The sequence below is a fragment of the Athene noctua genome, chromosome 3, assembly GCF_965140245.1.
Source record: "Athene noctua chromosome 3, bAthNoc1.hap1.1, whole genome shotgun sequence".
Taxonomy (NCBI): domain Eukaryota; kingdom Metazoa; phylum Chordata; class Aves; order Strigiformes; family Strigidae; genus Athene; species Athene noctua.
The window spans coordinates 79,165,579-79,188,575 of NC_134039.1; the positions used below are offsets into that span (position 1 = coordinate 79,165,579).

At 38.2% G+C, this 22,997-nt stretch overlaps 1 protein-coding gene across 1 annotated transcript in view; it reads right to left on the reverse strand.

The window, feature by feature from the left end:
- Positions 1–22,997, reverse strand: part of SEMA3D (semaphorin 3D) — a 148,530-nt gene that overhangs the window by 64,320 nt on the left and 61,213 nt on the right. Inside the window, exons 3-6 of the mRNA XM_074903441.1 lie at positions 20,420–20,580; positions 7,536–7,598; positions 5,678–5,797; positions 1,500–1,593 (exon numbers count right to left, since the gene is read on the reverse strand). Of these exons, the coding sequence (XP_074759542.1) occupies positions 1,500–1,593; positions 5,678–5,797; positions 7,536–7,598; positions 20,420–20,580 (438 nt within the window). The remainder of the gene's footprint in view (positions 1–1,499; positions 1,594–5,677; positions 5,798–7,535; positions 7,599–20,419; positions 20,581–22,997) is intronic.

Consider the following 22,997-nt stretch of genomic DNA (forward strand, 5'->3'; position numbering starts at 1 on the left):
ATTAACCTACATATGTGAAAGAAAATATAAAGAAATATTATCTAGCTCATGTATATATAACCAATTTCAGTGTTTTCTGAAGGATACAAGTAATCTTTACCATTACTTAGCAGATAAATAAAATCAGTCAGAGAGAAGTGACATGCCAAAGGTTACTGCTCTCATCGGTGGCAGAGATGGAACTGCATCCCAGTGCAGTGTCTTATCCATGAGCTATACTGCTCTCCTAGCACTTTTGGGAATAAAGTAATTATCAAAAGATAGGCCAAGAACACATTTTCTGGTCAGGCCTGTAACTCTTTACAACACTCATTGTATATTATTCCAAAGCACTTGACACCAGGCAAAATCAGAGAAGGGATACTAGAATACCCTGACCATTAATTTTATGTAGCTTTAAAACTCATTGTGTACTGAAGTCCATGTTTTAGTTAGCTAAAACACGGCAGCTTCTTCATTGCACAAGATGTAATAGAGGAGTCAAAGCACTAGAGTGCTACTGAAATTGGCTAATGCTCTAATAAATCATGGAATTCTATTGCATTAAAAAAAAAAAAGAAAAGAAAAATAAAAAACCCTTAAAGTTTCTAGAAACTCATTCTAAAAATAGACTTCACGGTCATTAAACAGTACTAGGGGTCCCTGAGAAGAATAAGCTCTGGCTTTAATCTATTGTTTTTAATAAAGGAAGTCCTGCTCCATCTGTTGGGTCAGAATCACAAATCATCTATCTTATTATCTGAGAATAAAGACTGAACATTAGTCATATTCTTTTTATAACACAGAGTGACCGATACTTCAAAGCATTGTCACCACTGCTCTTTGGCTGTAAATGAAAACGTCATGGTGCTTCACTCTTATCTTGCATTCATATGCTTGATGGACAAGTTAAATGAAAATTGTCCAAAGCTATGAACCAAACCATGACAAAAGTAGCTCTTATAGTGATTTGAAATCCAGAGGTCAAGCTGACATTGCTCTGCACCAAATGTCAGACCACACAGCGCTGTGATGCACACAGCAGGCAGATTGCACTATCTTGTTTCTAGGCTTCCAGCTTCAGAAGTGGCTACTCGAGTAAATAGAAACCTCAAAAATGTATTTATGGAAATAGTGGATGTCAGCAGACTTCAAAGGGCAGAACATATTGATAATTGCAGAAAGAGGCCCAGAAGTGCTTCAAACGTTGTCTGTCAGTGTGGGTTTTTTGTTGTCTTCTTAAAGGAGAAATGACTGGGGTAAGGATGAAACTGCGTTCCTGCTCAACTGACAGAGGCTTCACAGCCTCTCAAACGTCTCTGTTTGTGTTGCTGCATTTCCAGCTCTTTGGTGTCTGCAGACTGATGGCTCCTTCAGCTCTGAGAGCACAAACCAGCATCAGAAATACAACTAACGCCAGAGGAACTCCAGCGATGACATCTGCTGAGCCTCTGACCCCAGGCTCACATACGAAGCCATTACATATCTGAGAAGAGCACCCGGCTCTGATGGTTTCCTACCTGCCATCACTGAAGCAAACGGCTGCTGAGGATCGAAAGGGCATTTCAACCTGCCAGACTCCAAGTTCTGAGTATCCAGCCGGAATACCGTTTCCTGAGAATAAACAAATATTCATTATCCTGGTGTGGCTGAAGAGAAAATCTCACTAAGATGGACTGTTCTGCTAACACATGAAGTGAAGGTCTGTTAGATCATGCAGCTGTCTCAGCATTGATGTTTACAGTCCGTGTCTCTGTTTTATATCTGGATTTTTTTTAATCATTGTTTTAACATATCCTGTTCACTCTATCGTGACAAACAAATCTAAAAAAAAAAAAAAAAAATTCAGAAAAAAAGATGCATTGTTCATTTCTACTCAAATTAAATTCTGGATTGTACTTAAAAGGCACTGGCTTCTATTTGGGAAAGTGCTGATAGAGACTGTGTTGCAACAGGAGACCCAGGAGGGATTCTGGCTGACTCCTAAATTTCTCCAGGGACTGCTGAATAATGTTTACAGCAGACACAGCTCAGCCCCTTTTAAATGAAAGCAGCATATGCTCTCTCTTATTTTTAACAAGGGTAATGATACAAGAGATATCAGAATGGATCCTTCCTTGTAGTTCCCAAATACAGTGTGATTAATTCCTGGGTCACAGAACAAGGGCATAGAGGAAGATAAAGAAAATAGAAAAACTATTCCTGATGTTTTCAATGGGCAATCAACAACTCAACTGTTGTAAGTATCAATTAGAAATTATATTATAGTTTTGAACTGCCGACAAAGATGCTTTCACTTGTTCCTTTCATTTGTTTCCTAAAAGCACACTTAACCTGAAACACATAGTGAGTCTTTCCAAGGCAAACTGATTGCTCAGTGGAGTACAGAGAAGTCTTTGCAAGTATAGAGACTTAATTTTCAGAATTCTGCTGCTGTTAGAGAAGGGAGATTGCCTACAGAAGTGTTGTTATCTCCCTCAGAGATATTTAAAATTTCACTAGTGTTCAGGAATCAAATCATTGTAGGTTTAATGTCTATTGTAGAGACATAACTTTTTAAACTATTTTTTAAAAAATCAAAACACCTCTATATTTTAAACAATTGCTTCAAAAAGGGTGAAGTGATTTTAAATCTGTTTCTATACCTCTGTCTTGCGAGATGACTGAAGAGTACAAATGACAGTTAAGTATGCCTGAAGATGGCCACATAAGATCAGACTTCACAACATATTAATTCAATTTAACCATAATGAACCTTAATGTACATCAGAGTATAAATGAACAAGTGTTTTTGTTTCATTGAGGTGTCTCCTAAACTCTCTAGGCTCAGAAGACAAAAGCCTAGGATATTGAATAATTAAGCTCCTTAAGAGAAAAGAAAAATCAATGTCAACCTGTGAACATAAATTCCATTTCCTCCAGCAATTCTAGCCGACACAAAGCAGAATTTAATCATCAAACAACAACCCTTGTCATCTTCCCAAACTTGTGAGATATCAGGTAAACCAAATTCTCATGCTACTGAAGTGGATCAAAGCACACCAAGGACAAAACTAAATTAATTTTTTTTTTTTTTTTTTTTCCTGACAACACTATGTTACTGTCCCATGATCCTTTCTTCTAAGATGTGTAGTCCTGAGCTGCTCAGAGGACCCTTGCCATATCACATGCAAAGAGGCTGTCTGCAAGTCCTGCAGTACCCAAGGGACTGAGGGCTTTATAGATCAACATCAAATATTTCAGACTTCACCCAGACAAAATAATGGACACTACCGGGCATTCACACAGAATTAACCTCCTGCTTTCACTTTGGATAAAGCTCTCAAAGAAAAGAGCATCCCCTGGAGAGCTGTGGCTAACAGCACCAACCAGGCCAAGCCTCTTCTTCACCAGCCAAGAGAAGTTTTGGCAGCAACTTCAGTATTAGCAAGACTAGGACTTTAATCCCCTTTAATTGTGTGACCCGTAGGGGATTTGTACTGCTTCAAAAGCAGTGTCTGCTGTGGTTTTGAGTCACCTGATCCACACTGTTTTCCTCTCTGTTTTCACAGCACTGGCACTGGCCAGCAGACCACTGGGCAGATCCACCGGCAGCTTTCAAAGGTCAGCAGAGCTGGTTCCACAGCCTCCATGAGGCTATCTCAGGCCCTGGCTCTCCTAGGCATTCCACAGCTTCCTGTAGAGGTTTCTAATTACCAAACATCTATTGCCTCTTCTTACAACTCATAGATTAAAAAAAAAAAAAAAAAAAAAAGACTAAAAGAACAGATCTGCAATAAACGTGCTTTGGATTAACACATAGATCTCTCGGCTTCAGTCCCTATAATGAGGACACATTTTCAGCTGCCTGTCAATCTCATGTCAATGAGTCTGTCCTCAATACCCTGTCACATTTATCTGGAGAGGCAGTGCAAGAAGAGTGGCTGTAGGGTGTTTGGGGTCCAAGAAGGGGAGGGAAAATATGCCTGATGCCATTCAAAGCTCTTAATTCAGTAGGAAGCTGTAGAAAAGATGCACCATCAGAAGAGGCATAAGTAGTGCTGAACACTGTCCAACCTACCACTGCAGCTGAGCAACCAGGAGGAATTCAGGAGAGGCAAAACTGGGAGACAGTGAGGGGATTAGGAAATACAATACCGGGATTCTTCTTCCATTTCCTCTCATAAGGTAATTGGTCACATCTAACTGAGACAGACCCCTTGGCTAAACTGGCTGCTGGACTGAATAATCAGACCAAATCCATAACTTCATAATGTCTGATGAAAAAACTTTCACAAATGAAGTATTTAAAGGTGCAATAGGGTGCAAGAGTGAATAAGGTATCTTGCTAATGACTATGGGGTAAACAAGAGTCTTACTTTTGCTGAGAGGTACTCTGTTCAATTCAGCTGTGTATTTGATCATCCAGGCTAAGGAATCAGCATGATACAAGGGATCTAAAATTTCAGTTGTTTCAACTGGTATATTTAAAGTACTGGAGCACGGAAGCCTACAAAATTTCAAGCCCAATTGTACAGTGTATACCGGACAATACTAGGAGCATTAATGACTTATTAGAAAAGAACATCACTGTACAGATTGAAGGCAGCTTCGGTTTTCTGTAACACAGACAGCCCCTCTGGGCTGGTCAACTCACCCATAGATTGTGTGGAATATAATGATGGGTCTCAACCTGGGCAAGTGTTAATAATTTTTTTCTTTTTTTTTTTTTCTGTGTGAGCATCTGCCCTTGATTCTGTATGTCAGAATAACCCCAATGTGTACATATTTCAGGTTATCGCATTTAATAACATATCATTAGAGCTCATTTCTTATATTCTAGAGCTTCACTGAGACCCAAAGAAAAGAGACAGCGATTTCTATAGCAGCATAGGAAGCCTGCACCGCAGGCAAGTGGCCGATGTGTCACATCTCAACACTGCCTGAGAACAGCGCCAGTGTTATAAATATAGCCAAGGTGCTATACATGTAGGAGTTAAAAAGAGACTTGTGTACTAAGTGGCTGCTTGACACAACACCAAAATTTTTCTGTTGTGGGGGTTAGGTCTCAAACATTTACCACTTAGGATAGAGATTTCTTTGTCACCAGCAAATGAAGACCAATCAGCTGCTAACTTCAGTTCAGGAATATGCCACTAGTGATGGAGGATACCCAACATCTACTTAGCGACAGGATTGCAAACCATCTGCAAAGTCCTGAGATGCCCACCTTGGACTCAGGCTCAGAGACCATTTTAAACTGTGTATTACTCTCATGCACAAGGAATAGGAAACCCTCTGTGTACCAAGGGTATACATACATTAAAAGATAGAACCACAAGTGTCATCTAGAACTGTGCATTACGTATGTGTGTATGTAAGCAGAAAATATGTGCGGAAATGACTTACTAGAAAGCAAGACATCTGTGTTAAATGTTCTCTTCACTTAGTTAATCACACAAAAGTCTAATTCTGAAGAACTTTGTGTATTAAGCTTTACTGAGGAAAGTTCTTTGTTCAAAAGCGATATGCACATATCAAATGTGAGAACAAGAGTTCCCGTCTGACCTGCAAAATCCACCATTTATCCTGTTATTTACGCAAGCTGCTGTCAGTTCATTTTTTACACACTCACATAGTATTTTCCAATCTATGATGAATGCTAAACAAGATGAGGGTTATTGCTTGGCATGTCAGACTCGTGAGGAAATTAAATTACCTCTTTGTGAGTTCCAAGTTCAATGTATCCACAGAGAGGGTGAAACGCTCCTGTGCCACAGACATAAACATGAGTTCGGTTGTAGGGCTGAAGAACCCTGATAAAATTGGCGCATTCTGTCTATTGGGAAAAGAAAGAGAAAGGTTAACTTTCATGTTTATTCTTCTCTTTCACATTATACATTGTATGTTATAGCCCTAGCATTGGTGTATTTAAACTCAAAACTACTGTAGCAGAGACTGTTTACTAAACAGTTCAAAGTTGTGACAGCTATGAATTTGTGGTGGCTATCTATGAGGCAGTTCATCAATCAGACTTGCAAGCCTAATTCTGCTATAGTGCTCACAGCCATGAGAAGCTATGTGGTTACAGCACAGTTTGTAGGATATCTGCTCAGCCCGTGTTGCAGCAAACAACCCCTGTCAACAACTGGGCAGAGGTCAGAGAGCCACTGGATTAGTCTGGCTACCAATCAGCCTGACTTTGCTCCCAATACAGGGTTTCTGCACATGCTTTAACACCAAAGAATACACAATAGAAATCATTGTGGTATACTGAAAGGCTTCAGCATACTTTCAAGGGTATGTTTTGTGTACGAATGAACTTTCTTTGCACCAACCACATCTTACTGGTCACTTTTATTTGGGCATTTCTGAGTCCTATGGGATGATTGGGTCAGTCCTGGCTCTAGCTGGGCTTGGTCCTTGCTGGGAAGTAGCACAGGCAGCTGCTGCACACTGAGCACAAGGGTGCTACATGGGGTAGTAGGAAAGGTTTGCTGTAGCCTTCCCCAAACTTAAATAAATACATATACATATAACAAGATACTTAGGAGGGAATAAACAAGAGGCACTCATACGTTCAAGCTACCACCCTACACCTAAGTGAGAGGCAAGCTGCAGAGACAATGCAGGAAGCAAAAAGAGGATATTTATGATCTATGTTCAAAACAAATATTCCCTTCTCTGTTCCCTTTCCTTTTGTCTTAGTGTAGAAATAGATCTGCACAAATACTCCATATAGACCAGTATCAGAATTTTCCCAGTGTTCAGCAGAGGTGCTGTTTAGGTTTTGTCTGCTGCAATGGTAAGGGTAACAATAAGTTAGGACGAAAAGTTGAACTTCCTCAGGCAAAGAGCTGAGAAAGTGTTCTGAGCTGGAGTCTACCTTGGTAACAGACAAGCTGGATAGAAACCACAAGATTTGTGGAGAGAAAAGGAAGAAATTTTATTATACAGCTGGGATATATTTACATTTATAGTAGGCTCCAGACACATGATGTGATCTGTGCTATGCATAAGAGATATGAAAGTTGGATTGTATATATGGAGGTACCTTAAATACACTTCCTAAAGAGACTTCCTAAAGAAGACACATTTTCCAAGGAAAAGCTAACGAGTCTGAGATTTTATTTTAATTTTAACTGCAGATGTCTGCAAATTAAGCTAATTTGTACTCTGCTCTGCTACTCTGTTTCATTAATGAATTATAATGAAGTTACATTCAGGATAATCCCAGGAAAAAAGCAGCAGTTTGAGGAGAAAAAAAAGTTTTCAGGGGAGTATCGCCTGGGATACATTTTAGAGGAAAAGTCCATTAATCTCTCAACTGCATTTGTTACATACAAAGATGGCTTAGCATGATTCCTGCTTGCAATATTGAATATTTTTTTTCTTGAAGCATTAACATTTAAGGAAAAACAGAAGTATAGCATTGTTTAAATGAAGAAAAAAAAAGTTCATTAGTTCCAGAAAAAAGTGTAACAACAACTTACTAAACCATTTTGTGCATTTAGAAACAAATACACAGATACACAATATTCTCAGCAATAATAAAAAAAAATATCTATCATACTTACATAGGCATCTTTCCCAGCTAATTTGCATAATTCTACCTTTTCTTTTGCTGCAGGCCAGTAAATCTGTAACAAAGTTAAAATAAGACATAGATCATATTATAAATTGTCCTATGACTTTAGTTCAACTATTTCCTTGAATGAACAGTCAAAACAGATTTATGCATGTTAAAGGAATTTGCATGTAAATTAAAATGAACATGACTTTGAATACAGGCGTCCATTACAAAAAGTGAAGAGTTTTTAAAATCAAAATCCTTGTTCTTTGTTCACTTCTTCACTGGTTATATGTACTTTTAAAATGTATTTAGCTGCTGGCTAGCACACCTTGTCACCATTATGAATTGTGTGTTTTTCTCAACAATACGATGACCCAATCATCCTGAAACTAAACTGCCTGCAAAATAAGGCAAATTATATTTGTGATGAATTTGGTCCAGTGAACTTGGCAAAGCCTTTATAAAGAAATACTTAGCTCTTACTGCCAATTTTCAAATGAAAAGAAGTTTTGTTCAAAAAACTAAAGGTAGCTTAAAGGAAATTTGTAGAACAAAAAGTACATTTGACAAATCAATAGCACACGGTTTAAAAATGTCACCCATCAACAGTAACTGAGTTTACTGAGAAAATGACATAGAAGTTTAGAGGAGAATACCTTACATAAATGGTAGCATATATTATTATTGTCTCCTTCTTCTTTCATCTGCACTGTAAACTAGACTTTGGTGTACATAGAGACACATGACAAATTACTATCAGCTACTGTAACTCCAATTGTGTTAGTGAAGAAATATCAATAAACAAAAGCTCAGCTTCTGGCTCATTGATTTCAATTAAACATTCAAAAATGGGTATTATTGATTACGTGTTTGATTCTATTAAATTCAAAATACAAGCAAAATACCAAGTCTTCCAGAACCACCATGCTGAACATGGATCTTTTTTCCTTCACCTTTTGACAAGACAAAGCTATTGTCATTTCTCATGAGTAATAATAACAGCAACAAATCACACTAATTTTTGAGCAAATATTGGTTAGAAAATTGCTTTAAGTCCCAGGAACCAGTATGCAGACTATGAGTAGTCACAGATCCTTTGGAGTAGTCTTGAGTCTCAAATCACACTTTATAAAATCTTAAATAGTGAAATATATATATGATTAAAGAATTATTATAATATTCATTAGAAAAAAATTATCAACAAGGAAGGATGCACAACTCAACCACATGCAAGAGGAGTTAACTGCTGTAATACTCCCTTTCGCTCACCCAGCTTTTGGCACCTTGTAGGATGTGGCTTGCCACATACACAGGCTCAGTCCCCCACTGGTAAGAAAAGCAAAAGAGTGCTGTGTGCCAAAGAGCTTTATCAGTGTCCAAAATCTACAGTCAGTGTTCCTCTCAATCTGAAAACAGCCTTTTTATTTCACTTCTTCCTCTTCTCTTCCCAGTGAAAATGGATGTATTGTCTTTACGCAAGAAAATTAATTTCCTCTCAAGTGAATTTACTGTTACCTTTCTGATTACAAGCTCGCAGCAAATGTATTTTAAGTTACTTAACCCTTAACAGCAATATTTACTTCAAGTTAGAGATAAGGCAGTATAACAACATCTCAGCACCAGAGCACAAATTTACTTTCCCAGAGCGTTTTCTCACAATGATATTGTTGACACCATGCAGGTATGAAATTGCAGTCTGAAGTCCACTGTGCCAGTGTGTCTGGATTACACAGTGTACAATACCAGAAAACATGGAGGAAAGTATTTGGAACATTTGCAAAGCTGTAGGGAAGAGCTGAGGGTGGCACCAGTGAACTCATCTGGTTTCTGCCAGGGCCGACTGGGACGACTCTAGCTTATAACACTGGTCTGGCACAAGTGCCACTGGGTTAAGGAGGAGGGCTGAGGTTTAAGAGGTGCTGGTGAAGAAAAGCTGATGAAAAGGAACAGGTGGAGGAATATAAAATCATGGATCTCCAAATACATTTAGCCAAAGAGACTTAAGCTGAGATCTGATCTTCACTTCTCCTGTACATAAACTTTATGCCCAATTCTGCCCAGAATGCCTGTATCAATAACAGAGAAGGCTAGAGGTCTTTGTGGGGTTTTGGAGATTTTTGGCCTGTTTAGGCATCCATTTAGGTAGAGAAGATGTCCCTCTGTAGGCTTTTGAAAATTCCCAGTTCTCCTTGCCAACTACACAGAAGAACCAGACCCCTGATTTGGGAGGCCCAGTTATATGTGAAGACATCTGCTTGAAGACATCACTTGTATTAATGGGCTCGACTCTACCCTCAGTTTCTGTACAGATTCCTTCATGGGAAAAAGTGTTTGTCACACAAGCTGAACCAGTCAGGCTGAGATATACACTCTCCCTTTTCTATGATAATTGACCACATCCAATTATCACAGAAAAATCAATTGTTTTACTTTCTGGCTACTCAACAACCTCAGTATTTAGCATTTTACAAGGCCACACTGGACAATGAAAAGTGAAGCTAAGTGATCCAACTTTAAAATCAATTTGCAATTATATATGGGGGAGTTAAAATGATATTTATTTGCTTTCCACAAGAGAAATGAGAGGTTCCCAGAAACTGTCAGTTTTAAATTGCAATAGGTCAAGAAAATTGCATAATAAATAATGAGCCAATGTGCTGAGCAAGAAAGCATAAGCTTAATTTTTTATTAGATCACATGCTGTGTAACAGTACCACTGGTCCGGTTCCCTCAAACACTGACACACAAGTAACTTCAGACATGTGAGATAGTATCACTGAATTTTTACGTGCATAAGCTTATTTACATACATTTGTGTTGGCTTTTATGTAGGGGGTGAAACTAAGTTTTAGTATTATATTTTATTCAGAAAATTACTTAGTTTCATGATATGCAAAAAGTTAGATTAGATGCTCCAGTAGATTCTTTCATAATTAAAATCTTGTAGATGGTTTGATGTTTTGAAATTCATCATTTTGTTTCATAATTTTTTCAGATCACATGCTGAATTCACAATAGTAACATCTTAACAGATCTTTTAGGTCTTTTTCCTAAATTTCTCAAAAAGTAAAACCTCTAAAAAAGAAAAAAAAAAGGCCCAAACAGCCAAATAATACATAATAATGGTGATAACAACACTGACATTTAAATTTATAATAATTTCATGTTACAAACAGCACAAATTTGATCTATATTTTACGGTTTCATCTGTATCTGAAATGTCTTCAGAAATCCTGGAATAGCTAGGTGGGGTTACTGAATTTAAAGCAAGAATGTAACTCGTTGAAATACATGAACTATATACTTAAAAAGGATTATTTTCTTCTCTTAATCTTCCATTTATTTTCCTTGAAAAATATCCATATCAAAATTCCAAAGATCTGCTACTGTAATGATTTTCTGATTTTATCTTCTGTAGTCCAATAAAGAAAAAACAACCTTACACAGTTACTTTTAAATCATTCTACAAATATTTTCTTAAATTTAGCAACAGGAAAGAAATTAAAATCTCCTAATAAATGAAAGTTAATACGTTCTCTGCTAGCAGAGTGAAAGAAAATCTCCCAGGAGTACAAAATTAAGTAGTACATAAGTGTAGGATAGATAAGGTATCGCTTTAAAGGGGAGCTGGAAATTGATTTCTGATTAAAACAAAACATTAAAAACCACAAAGGTCCTTTTCAGATCAGGAGAAAGTAATTTCTAAAAGTAACAGTTTTCCTTTCTCCAACATGCATTTTTACTATAAGAAATAACTGAAAAGGGAAAAGTGAATTAAAAAAATTATATTATTTACATACATATATTGATATATGCATGATATATATATAATTATACACATATATAAGTAATATCTGGACTCGGTAAGAATTTCATTTAAGCTGAGATCTGTCATGAATTAACAATACTGGTGACAAGTATTTTCCTCATCTATCTGTAGCTATCTTTCTCTATCCAATTTTGTTCCTAGGCTAACACTTAAGACTATAAATCCTTAGGGGAAGTGATGCCTCAAAAATAAAAGTGAACTTTGATTCCAAAGAAACTGTTGTATGAAATTACAGCTTTTCCAAGAATCATTTCTAATGAAGTTACTAAATCAGGGATGATTTAGAGTGGAAAATACTGGAAAAGAGTGGAAAATACTATATATTGTCACAATACAAAAGAGGAGGAACACAAGATATCTAAGCAAATTACAGGCCTATTGGTCTTTTATCTGTTTGCAAGGCTTCAGAGCAAAATTTTAGTTAGAGAAGGAATAGAGTTTCCAATGAAAACGGAGTATAGTACAAAAGACAATATAACATGGTAAAGAGCCCTTATTCACCTCTAATAGTGCACTTTAATAACATATAGCTGAATTGCATACTACATTAAAGGAGGCGTTAGAGCTCCTCTTCGTCAGAGCTCCATGAAAATATTTATTAATTTGCCACATGGAAATTGATGAGCTCAGCTGATAAAAATTAAAAAAAAAATAGATCTGATAAGTAAAGACTTGTGGTAGAAAGTTACTCATGAGGTTCCTCAACAAATAATGTCATCCTATTCCATATAACCTTCAGCAGACTCAGCCAAAACCCAGCACTCCGCAACGACATGTTGACACAAAGTCTGTATCACTAATACAAACGAAGACCGGTAATATTATGCAGGAAGATTCAAAGGGCTCTGAAGACCAGAATTATAAACAGTCAGTGGAAATGGGTATAAACTGGTCAGAAATAAATGTAGATTGTAGACTTTAACAGAAAATAAATCTGAAACATCAGAGCAACAAGATTCTTGTGTATAGCAACAACGTTGCTACAGAAGTTGCATGAAGTATCCCACAAGGCCCTTTACAGCAGATTTGGACAAGGTTATGAACAGAATAACTGCTACATGAGGTAGCTGCTGGTGATAGCAGGGAGTGAGACCAATTGACCAACATCACTCCTTCCAGTTCCATGTCCCCAAGATAGTCACGTTCATGCCAGCAGCAAGCACTTGAGTGTCCCATTGAGGTCGATGGCTTTCAGCAGCCCTGGGAACTTCACTGGAGCCTCTCACATGCTCGATGCTGCACACGTGCTTCAGCACTTCTCTATCAGTATAGCCTCTGGTACGAGAAACTTCAAAGTGTTTTTATTAGTGGTACATGTAGCACCAGCAGGATGTGTCCCTATCTGGAGTGAAGGACATCAGCTGATCAGCATGTCTTGTAACACTCACTCACTGAATTTGAGAAGAAAGGGATTGCTTCCTTCCTATTTGGAAGGAATAGAAGGTGGTAGAAGCACTTAGAGGAAAATACACTGATTTTAAACAGCTTCTTGATGCAGCAAGACAAAGCCCACTTTCTTGCCTTGTTTTATTCTATGTATTAGATATTCATTATACTGATGCTTGAGGGAAGGCATGCAATAAAATTACAGCTTCCTGGGCACCAGAATGTCTCATTAAGGCTTTGTGAATCATACAGACCATAACTCAGAAGCTTAAACTCATTGGTATAAGTGAATCCCCCATATGACAGTCCCAACTACAGCTTCCAAAGAACAAAGCCAGACTGAGCTGTAAACTCATTGCCACGTTGGCATATGCAATATACTCCCCCTGAGAAAGTCTCCTCCATGAGAAACTACTTCCCTGCCTGAAAAAAAAAAAAAAAAAAAAAGAGATTCATGACTTAGCCCAATGTGGCCATAAAGAGGGTACAATAAAAGAGGGCAACATGATCCAAAAACACTAAAGTAAACGAGGAGACAGTCTAATCCCAGTTTTGCTATTGCCCTACTATGTATTATAGTCAGGTCTCAATTTTACACCAGTAAAATGACAATAATGTGACTTGGGTTTTTTTTCTTTTTTTTTTCTGAAGAACTTGGTAATTTGTAGATGAAAAATGAAAAGCAAAGAAAAAACAGTAAGATGAAGGAGCACTGAGAAAAGATACAACAGGGATCCAGTAAGACTGTCACACTGCTGCATAAAGACAATATCATAAATGTCACACCTCAATACCATAAGAGTGGTCGTTCCGTGATTGCTTCCTGAAAACCAAGACATTTGTCAATTCTGCATACTGACCCTAAGTCACTTCACCGAAAATTACTGCAAGCACCAGAAACTTATTGAATTTCCCAACAAACACTGGAAAGAATTTCATGCTCTTTTAGTATTATTTTGCTGAAAACAAAGGGTATTTTAATTAATGGGAAAATGAGCTGATTTTAGCATACCGTGCATGTATACCAGTTGCTTTCTAAATACCTCACATCTGTTGCATGCGTGTGTGTGGTATGGAAAGTCCACAACTTGGAGAACTGGACAGATTGTTCTCATAGACAAATCCTGAGAGGAAGGTTGCCCTAAGCAGTTCTTGTAACTCTCTCCCACTGTACTTGCTGTACTCTGGAATTTAGTATCTTAAAGTTATCGGCAGACAAAGGAAGTTAATACGTTTAAGTTCCTTATCTGAAGCTCTCCCTGCATTTGAAACCTAACCAGGTTGTCTTTAGAGTTAGATTTCTTCCCCTAACTTTCTTTTTAACAGTTTTATCAGAAATACTTAAGAGATCCCTAAAAGCCAGGAATGTATTCTTAAACCTCTTCTATATCTGTCACAGACCTTCCTTCTTCCAACACTATTCCTACACCTGATGTACTAATTTCCATACCTGAAATGTACATCCAGGGAGATATTTGACCGGAATTTCCAACTCCAATTATTTCATAGTAACAGAAAATTGGATCTTGGAAATATATCATTTGATACGGCATGGGGAGTGGGGGGAAGAGAGGAAATCAGGACCACTTCGGAGTGATTTACAACACTGCAGGAGGTGCCAGTGTCGATCTATGGCACTCTTTATTTTGACAGTGCTGTCAAACTGAGTAAAATGCACTGGAAATCAGAGGGAAGTAACAATTGTGTATTTGGATGACACATTCACAGACCTTTGGTAGCTTAAATTTGGCAGGTGGCTGTTAAGAGTAGGATCTCTTATTAGAACCAAATGGACTTTTTATACTGCATCTGTCTGAAACAAAGCAAGACCTTCACATGACACAGTTTTCCTCTTAAACTGTGATCCACTCTCCAACACAATCAAGAAGTAGCCTATGCTTTCAGTACTTAAGAGTTTTCTGAGAAGTGCATTTCCATGTGTACATTATGAGCATATGTGAAAGCTTAAAGAAAATGGACCAGATGCTGATTTCATTTACACTGGATTAAATCCTGAAAGGCTTTGGTGCTTTTACACTTCATTTTCCACAGCGTAACCACAGCAGACTTCTGTCTACCGTCTGTTCTTCCTAAAAGGAAACCATACACCAGGATTTTCAGGGTAAATGGCATTGCTCCTGACATGTTTATCACTTCAGACTGAAGACAAATCCTACCTTTGAAAAAGTCAAAGCCCAGTATGAGCAAATGTTTCAGAGCGCAGGATACCAGCAATTCTCTACACCTAAACACATGGGTAAAATATAAAAATTATAGCGGATGTTTATGGAAACATAACTTATGGCAACAATGCAAAAGGAAATAACAGAGACATTCTCTTCCACCTAGGATTGCTGTCATTCTGTTTATATACTACTGTCTTCATGCCTTGCCCCTGTCTGTTGTTTTGTGTTTGTAAACACTGTTGAAAAGCTTCTGCCTTGTCTACACAGGTGCCTGAAGTCTGTCTAATGATTTTATGGACTTCAAAAGGTTTTCAGAGGTCCAAAAGAAGAGTTAAATAGCTCAAACATAAGAGCCCTCCAAAGGCTATCAAGCACAAAGTTACCACCTCTGTCTCTGGAAGTCCCTAACCTGAAGAACCATTATAGCTTCCTCTTACACTCTTCTTTCACTGCCCACTGATCGTCTTTGGGGACAGGACACTAAACTACACAGATACCAAATAAAACCAGTCTTGTTTTACTGTAAATGATAGACAAGATGGTTTCTATTTCTATTAATTTTGGGAGGAAGAGAAATACTCTAATAGGTGGAAATGAGTATCCTAAGAACTGCAACAGCCAGAAAAATTCCCTTTGTTTCAGAAGCAGGGCCATCAGTATGAATTCACTCCTGGGAACTCCATTCCCCATGTGCAGAGGGTCAAATCATGCTTCTATAGAATCTCAGCCTCACTTCACTGAGTTTCTTACAACTTTTTCTACTCACAGAGACTGAGAACAAACCAACATGATCCCAGATGGACTGATGACCATCCTCCTCCCATTCCACTGGGTTTGTTCTAGACTGTCCAGGCCTCATGACCCCACTTTCAGAACTTCATATATCTACAGTGTTTTCCACGTGACTCTCTGGCCTTCAATGATGTTTCCTGGCAAGCCTTTTCGTCTGACAGGTCAAGAAAGCTTCACCTTCAGACAGTCTAAAGCTTCTGCTGACAGACAGAAAGCTAAATTCCTTGGAGTTATAGAATAAGCAGCACATATTTGTTTAAGAAGGACCAATCTTGGTATTACTGTGTATAAACATCTGCAATAAACATCTCAGACTCTGTATGTATTCCTGAGGCTCTGGCTTGATGGTGAGAATGAAAGCTGCCCTTCAGTACTGGCTAAATTCCCACTGGGTTCCATCCTAATTGAAGCCACACTTATATAGACTGACAAGACACTTCCCAGAATAATGATGGTAAAATTTGGCCCCTATATCCTGAGGGTGTTGTTTTACATATATATGCATATATATATTTATATATATGTTCCCCTTCCCACAGATATGGGTGGGTCACACTGCAGATATTGCACAAGAGTAGTAGTGATGACATACAACCCCACCTGGACTGTTGGTAAGCAATGGAGTTACCGAAAGGTGCAGATTTTCTTTACAGCTATTTCATAAGCATTTTCCCAGCTGATACATATATGCATATGGATTTTTTACTGTGAAATACAGATAAAAATCAATACAAGAGGGCACTGAAGGATAATTCACAAGACAGCTGCACCTGGTAACATCAAAAAAATAGTAGCAACTCCAAAGAGAAGATGCTCCAAGCGACAAAATTTGTGACCCTGTGCCAATACACACTGGGGCAGATGAAAACAACTTGTTCCAAAGCTGCTATTGGGGATCTGACATGTTTATCTATTTGGCCCACATGTGGCTGTGTCTTCTAGCACTGACAGCTCCTGCAGGTTGGCAGCTTTTCAAAAGCTTGTCAGCCCTTGATAGCATTCCTATTCCTGCAGAGATGGGCGGGTCACACTGAGGATTACACAGTGATAATAGTGCTGACATATAACCCTGCTCGCACTGCTAGCGAGCACAGGACTTAGAGAAAGGTGCACCATTTCTTTGCAGCTATTTCATAAGTGTTTACCCAGCTGACAACAATTTGTATTTAGTATTTATTTAGTTTAAGAAGTAAAATAGCAAAGGCCTTGGACAAATTCACAAGAAAATTCTATGTACCAAAGTAATCTTTTCAGCAGGATCCTAGAATTTAGGATTCCTATAGAATTTCTTCTCCAGCTTTCTAGCCTCTCATGCTATTAAACTTGTTTGGTTGGTTCGGTTTTGGTTTGTTTTTTACACTGCACTTCTACTGGTTATGCCATAGCTGTCTTCAGATTTATTGTTCACATTTGCAATGCTCTAACAGATGTAGGTTGCTGCTCTTTTCTGCTTTCTTTTGCTGAACATCTTTATTTTTCTCATACAAAGAAACCACAAATCTTCCAGTTTACAATAGCTTGCAACACTTGTCAGGCACCAAAGTATCTTTCAAGAAAGTATTGCACTTGATAATGCTATTCCTGCAATAGGAGCTAGAGGCTTCTATTCAGGACAGCTTCACAGAAATTATATCCCTGCTGCAGAAGGATGATTACCCTTTGCTAAGCTTTAGATATTGTAGATTGTAAACAGTTTAGCTTTCTACATTTGTCTTTCATCCTGGAGGACTTTTCTATTATACTATGGTAGTTACTGTTTTATAATGAGATTTGCAAGCACTGGAAACGATGGATTTTTTCAAGCTGCCAGCTAAGGAAGTTTTCAACCAATTACACAATAAATTAAATAAAAATTACAATGATCTAAGAAATTTGGACTCCAGAAGAACAATTGATTTATTTCATCAGGAAAAATATACCAGGAAATAAAGCGGTAACTTAATACATGTAAGTTAAATTAACTAATTTAAGAAAATAATTAGGTTGTAAAGAGGAAGTTATTAAATTACATATATGTATACATTAGAAAAGGGAGTAGAATGCAGTGCTTTGGATGTTTCTTTGAATACTATTCCAGAAATGTCTTAATATAGAGCATCAGACTCTACAATATAATCTTGCCAAGTAATTATATCCACAGACGAAGATTTTCCAAGAGTAAATTGTTGGGGATCCTGACTTGGATTTTTGTATCAGTAATTCCTAATATAACAAAGAACTTCTTTAAAGTAATCTGAACCTACCCAGCATAAAGCATTCTACAGTTCATGTTCACTTCTGTTTTAAAGAAAGAAAACTTCAAACTACGCACAACCTTGCATTCTAGTTTCAAAGCTCTTACACCTCTCTTACACCCTTGCTGTCTTTTAACCCTCCTTCCTCAAAATCATTAATAAACACAACACTTACCAGCAGAAACTTAATATTCTAATCAATTACTTCTCATTTTAGTGGCTGTGTATAAGCAGATTTTATTTTTTTCTCCCCAGACAACCCTTACTCCAGAGGAGTACAAAGGACACACTTCAGACCCTTGTAGTCCCAACATGTGTGGTTTCCTCACACCGGGAAAGCCTGGAAGGGAGCCGCCTGGCCCGGCGCCAACTCAAACCACGGACAGTCTAAACACAGCGCCGGCAAATGCTACTTTCTGACACTTTGCTGCTACTGGAGAGTATTCTTTAGCATAGAAACCTCATCAGTGACTGAGATTTATACACACTCTCTCTCTCTCACACAACGTCCTTCATCTCATCTCTTCCCTCCCCAAACAAGCTTCTACCAGACCAGCACAGGGGAACCAAAGAGAAACGCTTGTGTGATATTGCCTCGTGTTACCTGGGCATTTACCTAAGAGGATAAGTTTAAAAAGTCGCTGAATGGCTACAGAGATCTTGGAAGTCAGTACATCAGGATGTTTTTCAGAGGTTTTCAGCTGCAGGTAGTTAAATATACTTTTCCTCAGTCTTGTGTCTGAAAAGTTAAAGATTACCTGAATGGTTAAACTAAGTAGAAGTATTTAAACCTGCAGACAATCATTTCTATAGCCCAGATTTGCAACTGGCTATGAATTTTATTCCCTTCTTTCAGGTTACCACAGATATGTAGGCATACATTCTCTATTCAGTTTATGAAACACAAATTTTCATTCCAATATGAAATGAGTCTTTGTTCTCCAATATCTATATTAAATGGCACTGCCTGATTTCATGCTGATTCTCCTGGCTTAGTCTGTGTTCTGCTCTTCTTGGAAAGCACAACATCCATAATGGTCAGCACTGGTTTGGCTAAACGGAAAATGTTACCAGCTTGGACAGAGGGGAGGATCACGCAGGGTGCTGCTGCCTCCAGAAAGCTCTGAACTTATCAAGTCCCGCTGAACATAACAGGAGGTGACAGCACTCAGCATTTCTCAGGAGGTAAGCAGCATCCCACAGAAAGAAATCTGCTTTTCACACAAACAAAATTTGTTTTCTACAGAAAACTTATGCCAGAAATCAATCTGTAGTCTGAAAAATCTGCAATATGAATAATGCTATTGTTAATGCAACAATCTGAGGAGGTGCTGGCTTTTGAGTAAACTACAGACATGGCAGACACAAGTTAAGTGTTTGATAAAGCATCTCAGGGAATAAATTTCCTGAAATGTTCAGAATCTCAGTTTTAAACTGGCCTATCGAACACTGCAAAAGTCAAAATAAGAAATGAGATATTCAGCCTGGTACCGTATCTCTTCTATACAATGACAGCAAGTGTTGCACTCAAATATGTGGGGAAAAATGTTACACCTGTTACACCTGCTAAGCCCCTGCTCTGCAGTTGTATTAATTCAGGGTCAGTTACCTCTTCAGAGCTGACAGCAGAACACAGTAATTTAAAACCACCTTCTGGTGCTTAAAGAAACTATCAAACACAGCTGAGAATTTTAGTTTTCTTCAGTAAGTAGTATATCTGGAACAAACAGGAAAGTAGTTTTCATGTGTGTTCCTGTGCAAGCATCTGTTTTTTACATGTAGCAGTTAATTGTGCTTACAAAAGCTCCAGTTCATCGTGTCTGCTAGAAAAACTAAAGACTACATTGACATCTTATTACCTGGAGTTAAACACACTGTCACAGGGCATCATCAAGGGAGCACAGCAGATCCCAGTGGAAGATTCTCCTATCACTAGTAATTCTGGTAATTAATATAAATGTTAATATTAAAATTGCCACGAACATTTTTACTATAATTTAAACAATCCAAATTGCCTTTGCTCTGCTTAATATCACAGTAAAGTAATTCCAGTGATGCCAGGAAGCAAGGAAAGAGCTGTCTTCAGTCACCTTCTCTCAAATATTTTAATTTCAGGAGGATGACTACAACCAGAGAAATTAAGAAGAAAACACTCCAAGCTACCTTTTTGACTAGTTACTGATATTTTGATGCTACTTTCATGCACTGCAGGGCTCCTCCAGGTACGTGACCTCTTTCAGGACATTAGTCTCACAGGAGATCATATAACATGAGAAATTCAATTGATTAAAGATAATCTGTATAACTATAGGAGGTGAGATTATCAAGTCCTGGTACACAACATTACACAATGACTCTGCCAGTTACCCAGTGAAGAAAAGAGAAAAAAAACAAAACAAAAAAACTAATAGAAGGAATAAAATTTAACTTATGTGATGAACTCTGTGAAAAATAAACTGACCTTTTTTACATTTTTGTTTAAATCAACCAAGTTGAGCAGGAAGATGTGGTCTTTAGCCCCGATTAGCAGCCGGCCCCTCTCCTCATCTAGCAGTAGGGTTCGAAAATCAAGCCCTTCTGTTGAGCCCAGGAATGGGATGCAGCTGTTTGAAAGCAGCAAGTCTGTGGGAAAATGAAGAAAATCTTTATAATCAAAATGTTTACATATGACTCATTGGTGTCTTTTATAAATATATGCAACCAGCATGGAGTATACCAGTGAGATAACTGCAGTCTTAGAGCATGTCTTCACAGGGTCATAATACAGTTCCTGTTAACCTCGGTTTTCTTTGGGTTTTTTAATTTCCAAACTGGGTAATGTTTACCTTCACAAACCATTTTCCTGTATGAAATTTTCTTAATAAATTATGACATAAAGCAATCAGAAATTTGACAGAAATTAAAACTAAACAAAGATATTTTTTGTAAAATATGGGCTGTAGCTTTTGGTTTTTGTAAGAAAACCAATGTATGTTTATATCACCATACTCATGGATCCACATGATCAAGCATCAATAGCTTACCGTATTTTGTGCTCTATGTATAAAGCAGAAAATAATGTCAATGCCAGCAAAGAATACAAAGGATCAGGGGTTAAATGTGGCAAGTACCATAGACTCATAGAATGGTTTGAGTTGGAAGGAACATTTGAAGATCATCCAGTCCAACCTCTCTGTCATGGGCAGGGACATCTTTCACTAGATCAAGTTGCTCAAAGCCCTGTCCAACCTGGCCTTGAACACTGCCAGGGATGGGACATCTACAACCTCACTGGGCAACCCGTTCTAGTGCCTCACCACCCTCATAATAAGAAATTTCTTCCTTATGTTCAATTTTAGTCTACATTCAGTTTAAAACTGTTGCCCCTTGTCCTGTCACTAGAAGCCCTGGTAAAAAGTCTTTCTCCATCTTTCTTATAAATAAGCTCCCTTTTTATATTGAAAGGCCACAAATAAGGTCTTCGTAGTCTTCTCTTATCCAGGCAGAACAATCCCAACTCTACCAGCCTTTCTACATAGGGGCAGTGTTCCAGCCCTCTGACCATTTTCATGGCCCTCCTCTGGACCTACTCAAGCAGGTCCATGTCTTTCTTGTACTGGGGACTCCAGAGCTGGACACAGTACTGCAGGTGGGGTCTCATGAGAGTGGAGTAGAGGGGCAGAGTCACCTCCCTCAACCTGACTTTCTGGGTTGCAAGCAAACATTGCTAGCTCATATCCAATTTTTCAGCCACCAGTATCCCCATGTCCTTCTCTGCAGGGTGGCTTTCAATCTGATCACTCAGGCTGTATTGATATTGAGGATTGACCCAACCCAGGTGCAGGATCTTACAGTTGGCCTTGTTGAACTTCAAGAGGTTCACACGGGTTCATTGCTTCAGCCTGTCAAGGGACTTTCAAAGATCATTTAGTCTAATTAAATGAGGATGACATCCCTTCTCTCAAGCGCATCAACCACACCACTCAGCTTGGTGTCATCCACAAACTCAGTGAGAGTGCATTCAATCCCACTATGTCACTGATGAAGATGTTAAATAGCATCGGTCCCAGTATGGACCCTCGAGGAACACCACTCATAACTGATTTCCACTTGGATGTTAAGCCATATATAATGTTGATAAGAACTGGAAGGAGGTAACAGCCACAAGGTGTACAGAATGTTTGATATAAAGTTTAGTATGTCCATTGTCTAATATTAAATTATAGTGGCATTATAGAGATGTCCATTGTCTAATATTAAATTATAGTGGCATTATAGAGAATTGCTACAAATTTTCAATTACTATAATTTTAATCGAGAATTGAGATCTGAATTGACAGCCATCGAGCAGAAGTATATCCCTAGGGCATAGTACTGAAATAAGGCAATACGGAGGCATATTAAGGGGAGCATCCAGTAGAAACACCTCTAAGATCCTGAGGTCTTTACTTTCCTTACAGAGGCGGCAATGGGTGGCTGTTCCTGAATCCTTGCCCTCTCTGCAGAGGAAATTTTCCCTATTAAAGCACAAATTTGACACTTAAGTTTTACTGTGATTTAACAGTGGCTTCCAATCTTTTCCAAAAGGTAATTAGGACATGTTTCTCTATGAAACTAATGAAAGAATTTATGATTCGTCTGTAAAAAGGCTAAGAGGCTGTAAAAGTAAAAACTCTGTAGCCTTTTGCTTAATGACTACTCTGTGGACGTAATTCTGGATGAGGACACAAACAACATATAGAAAAGAGCACAATGACAGTTTAGTCTTGTCAGGTAGTCATTAATTTGGGAGAACAAAAATAAACATGTGAATCACTTCTTTCACAAGCAAACTCTCCAAGCTAAACTATTCAGAAATCTTCAGATAGAACGGCAAATACTGTATCTAATTGAACATAAAATTAAAGGTATTTCCACCTTCTCGGCACTGGAGGGACACTGTAGCCTTCCTGCTAGAGAAGCCAGACTTACAGCACAAGTGATTTACACTTCCTGATCATGATGAAAATCAGGCCCAGTGTTTTGCAAAGCAACTCCTGAATGAAATAAAAAGAAAAACT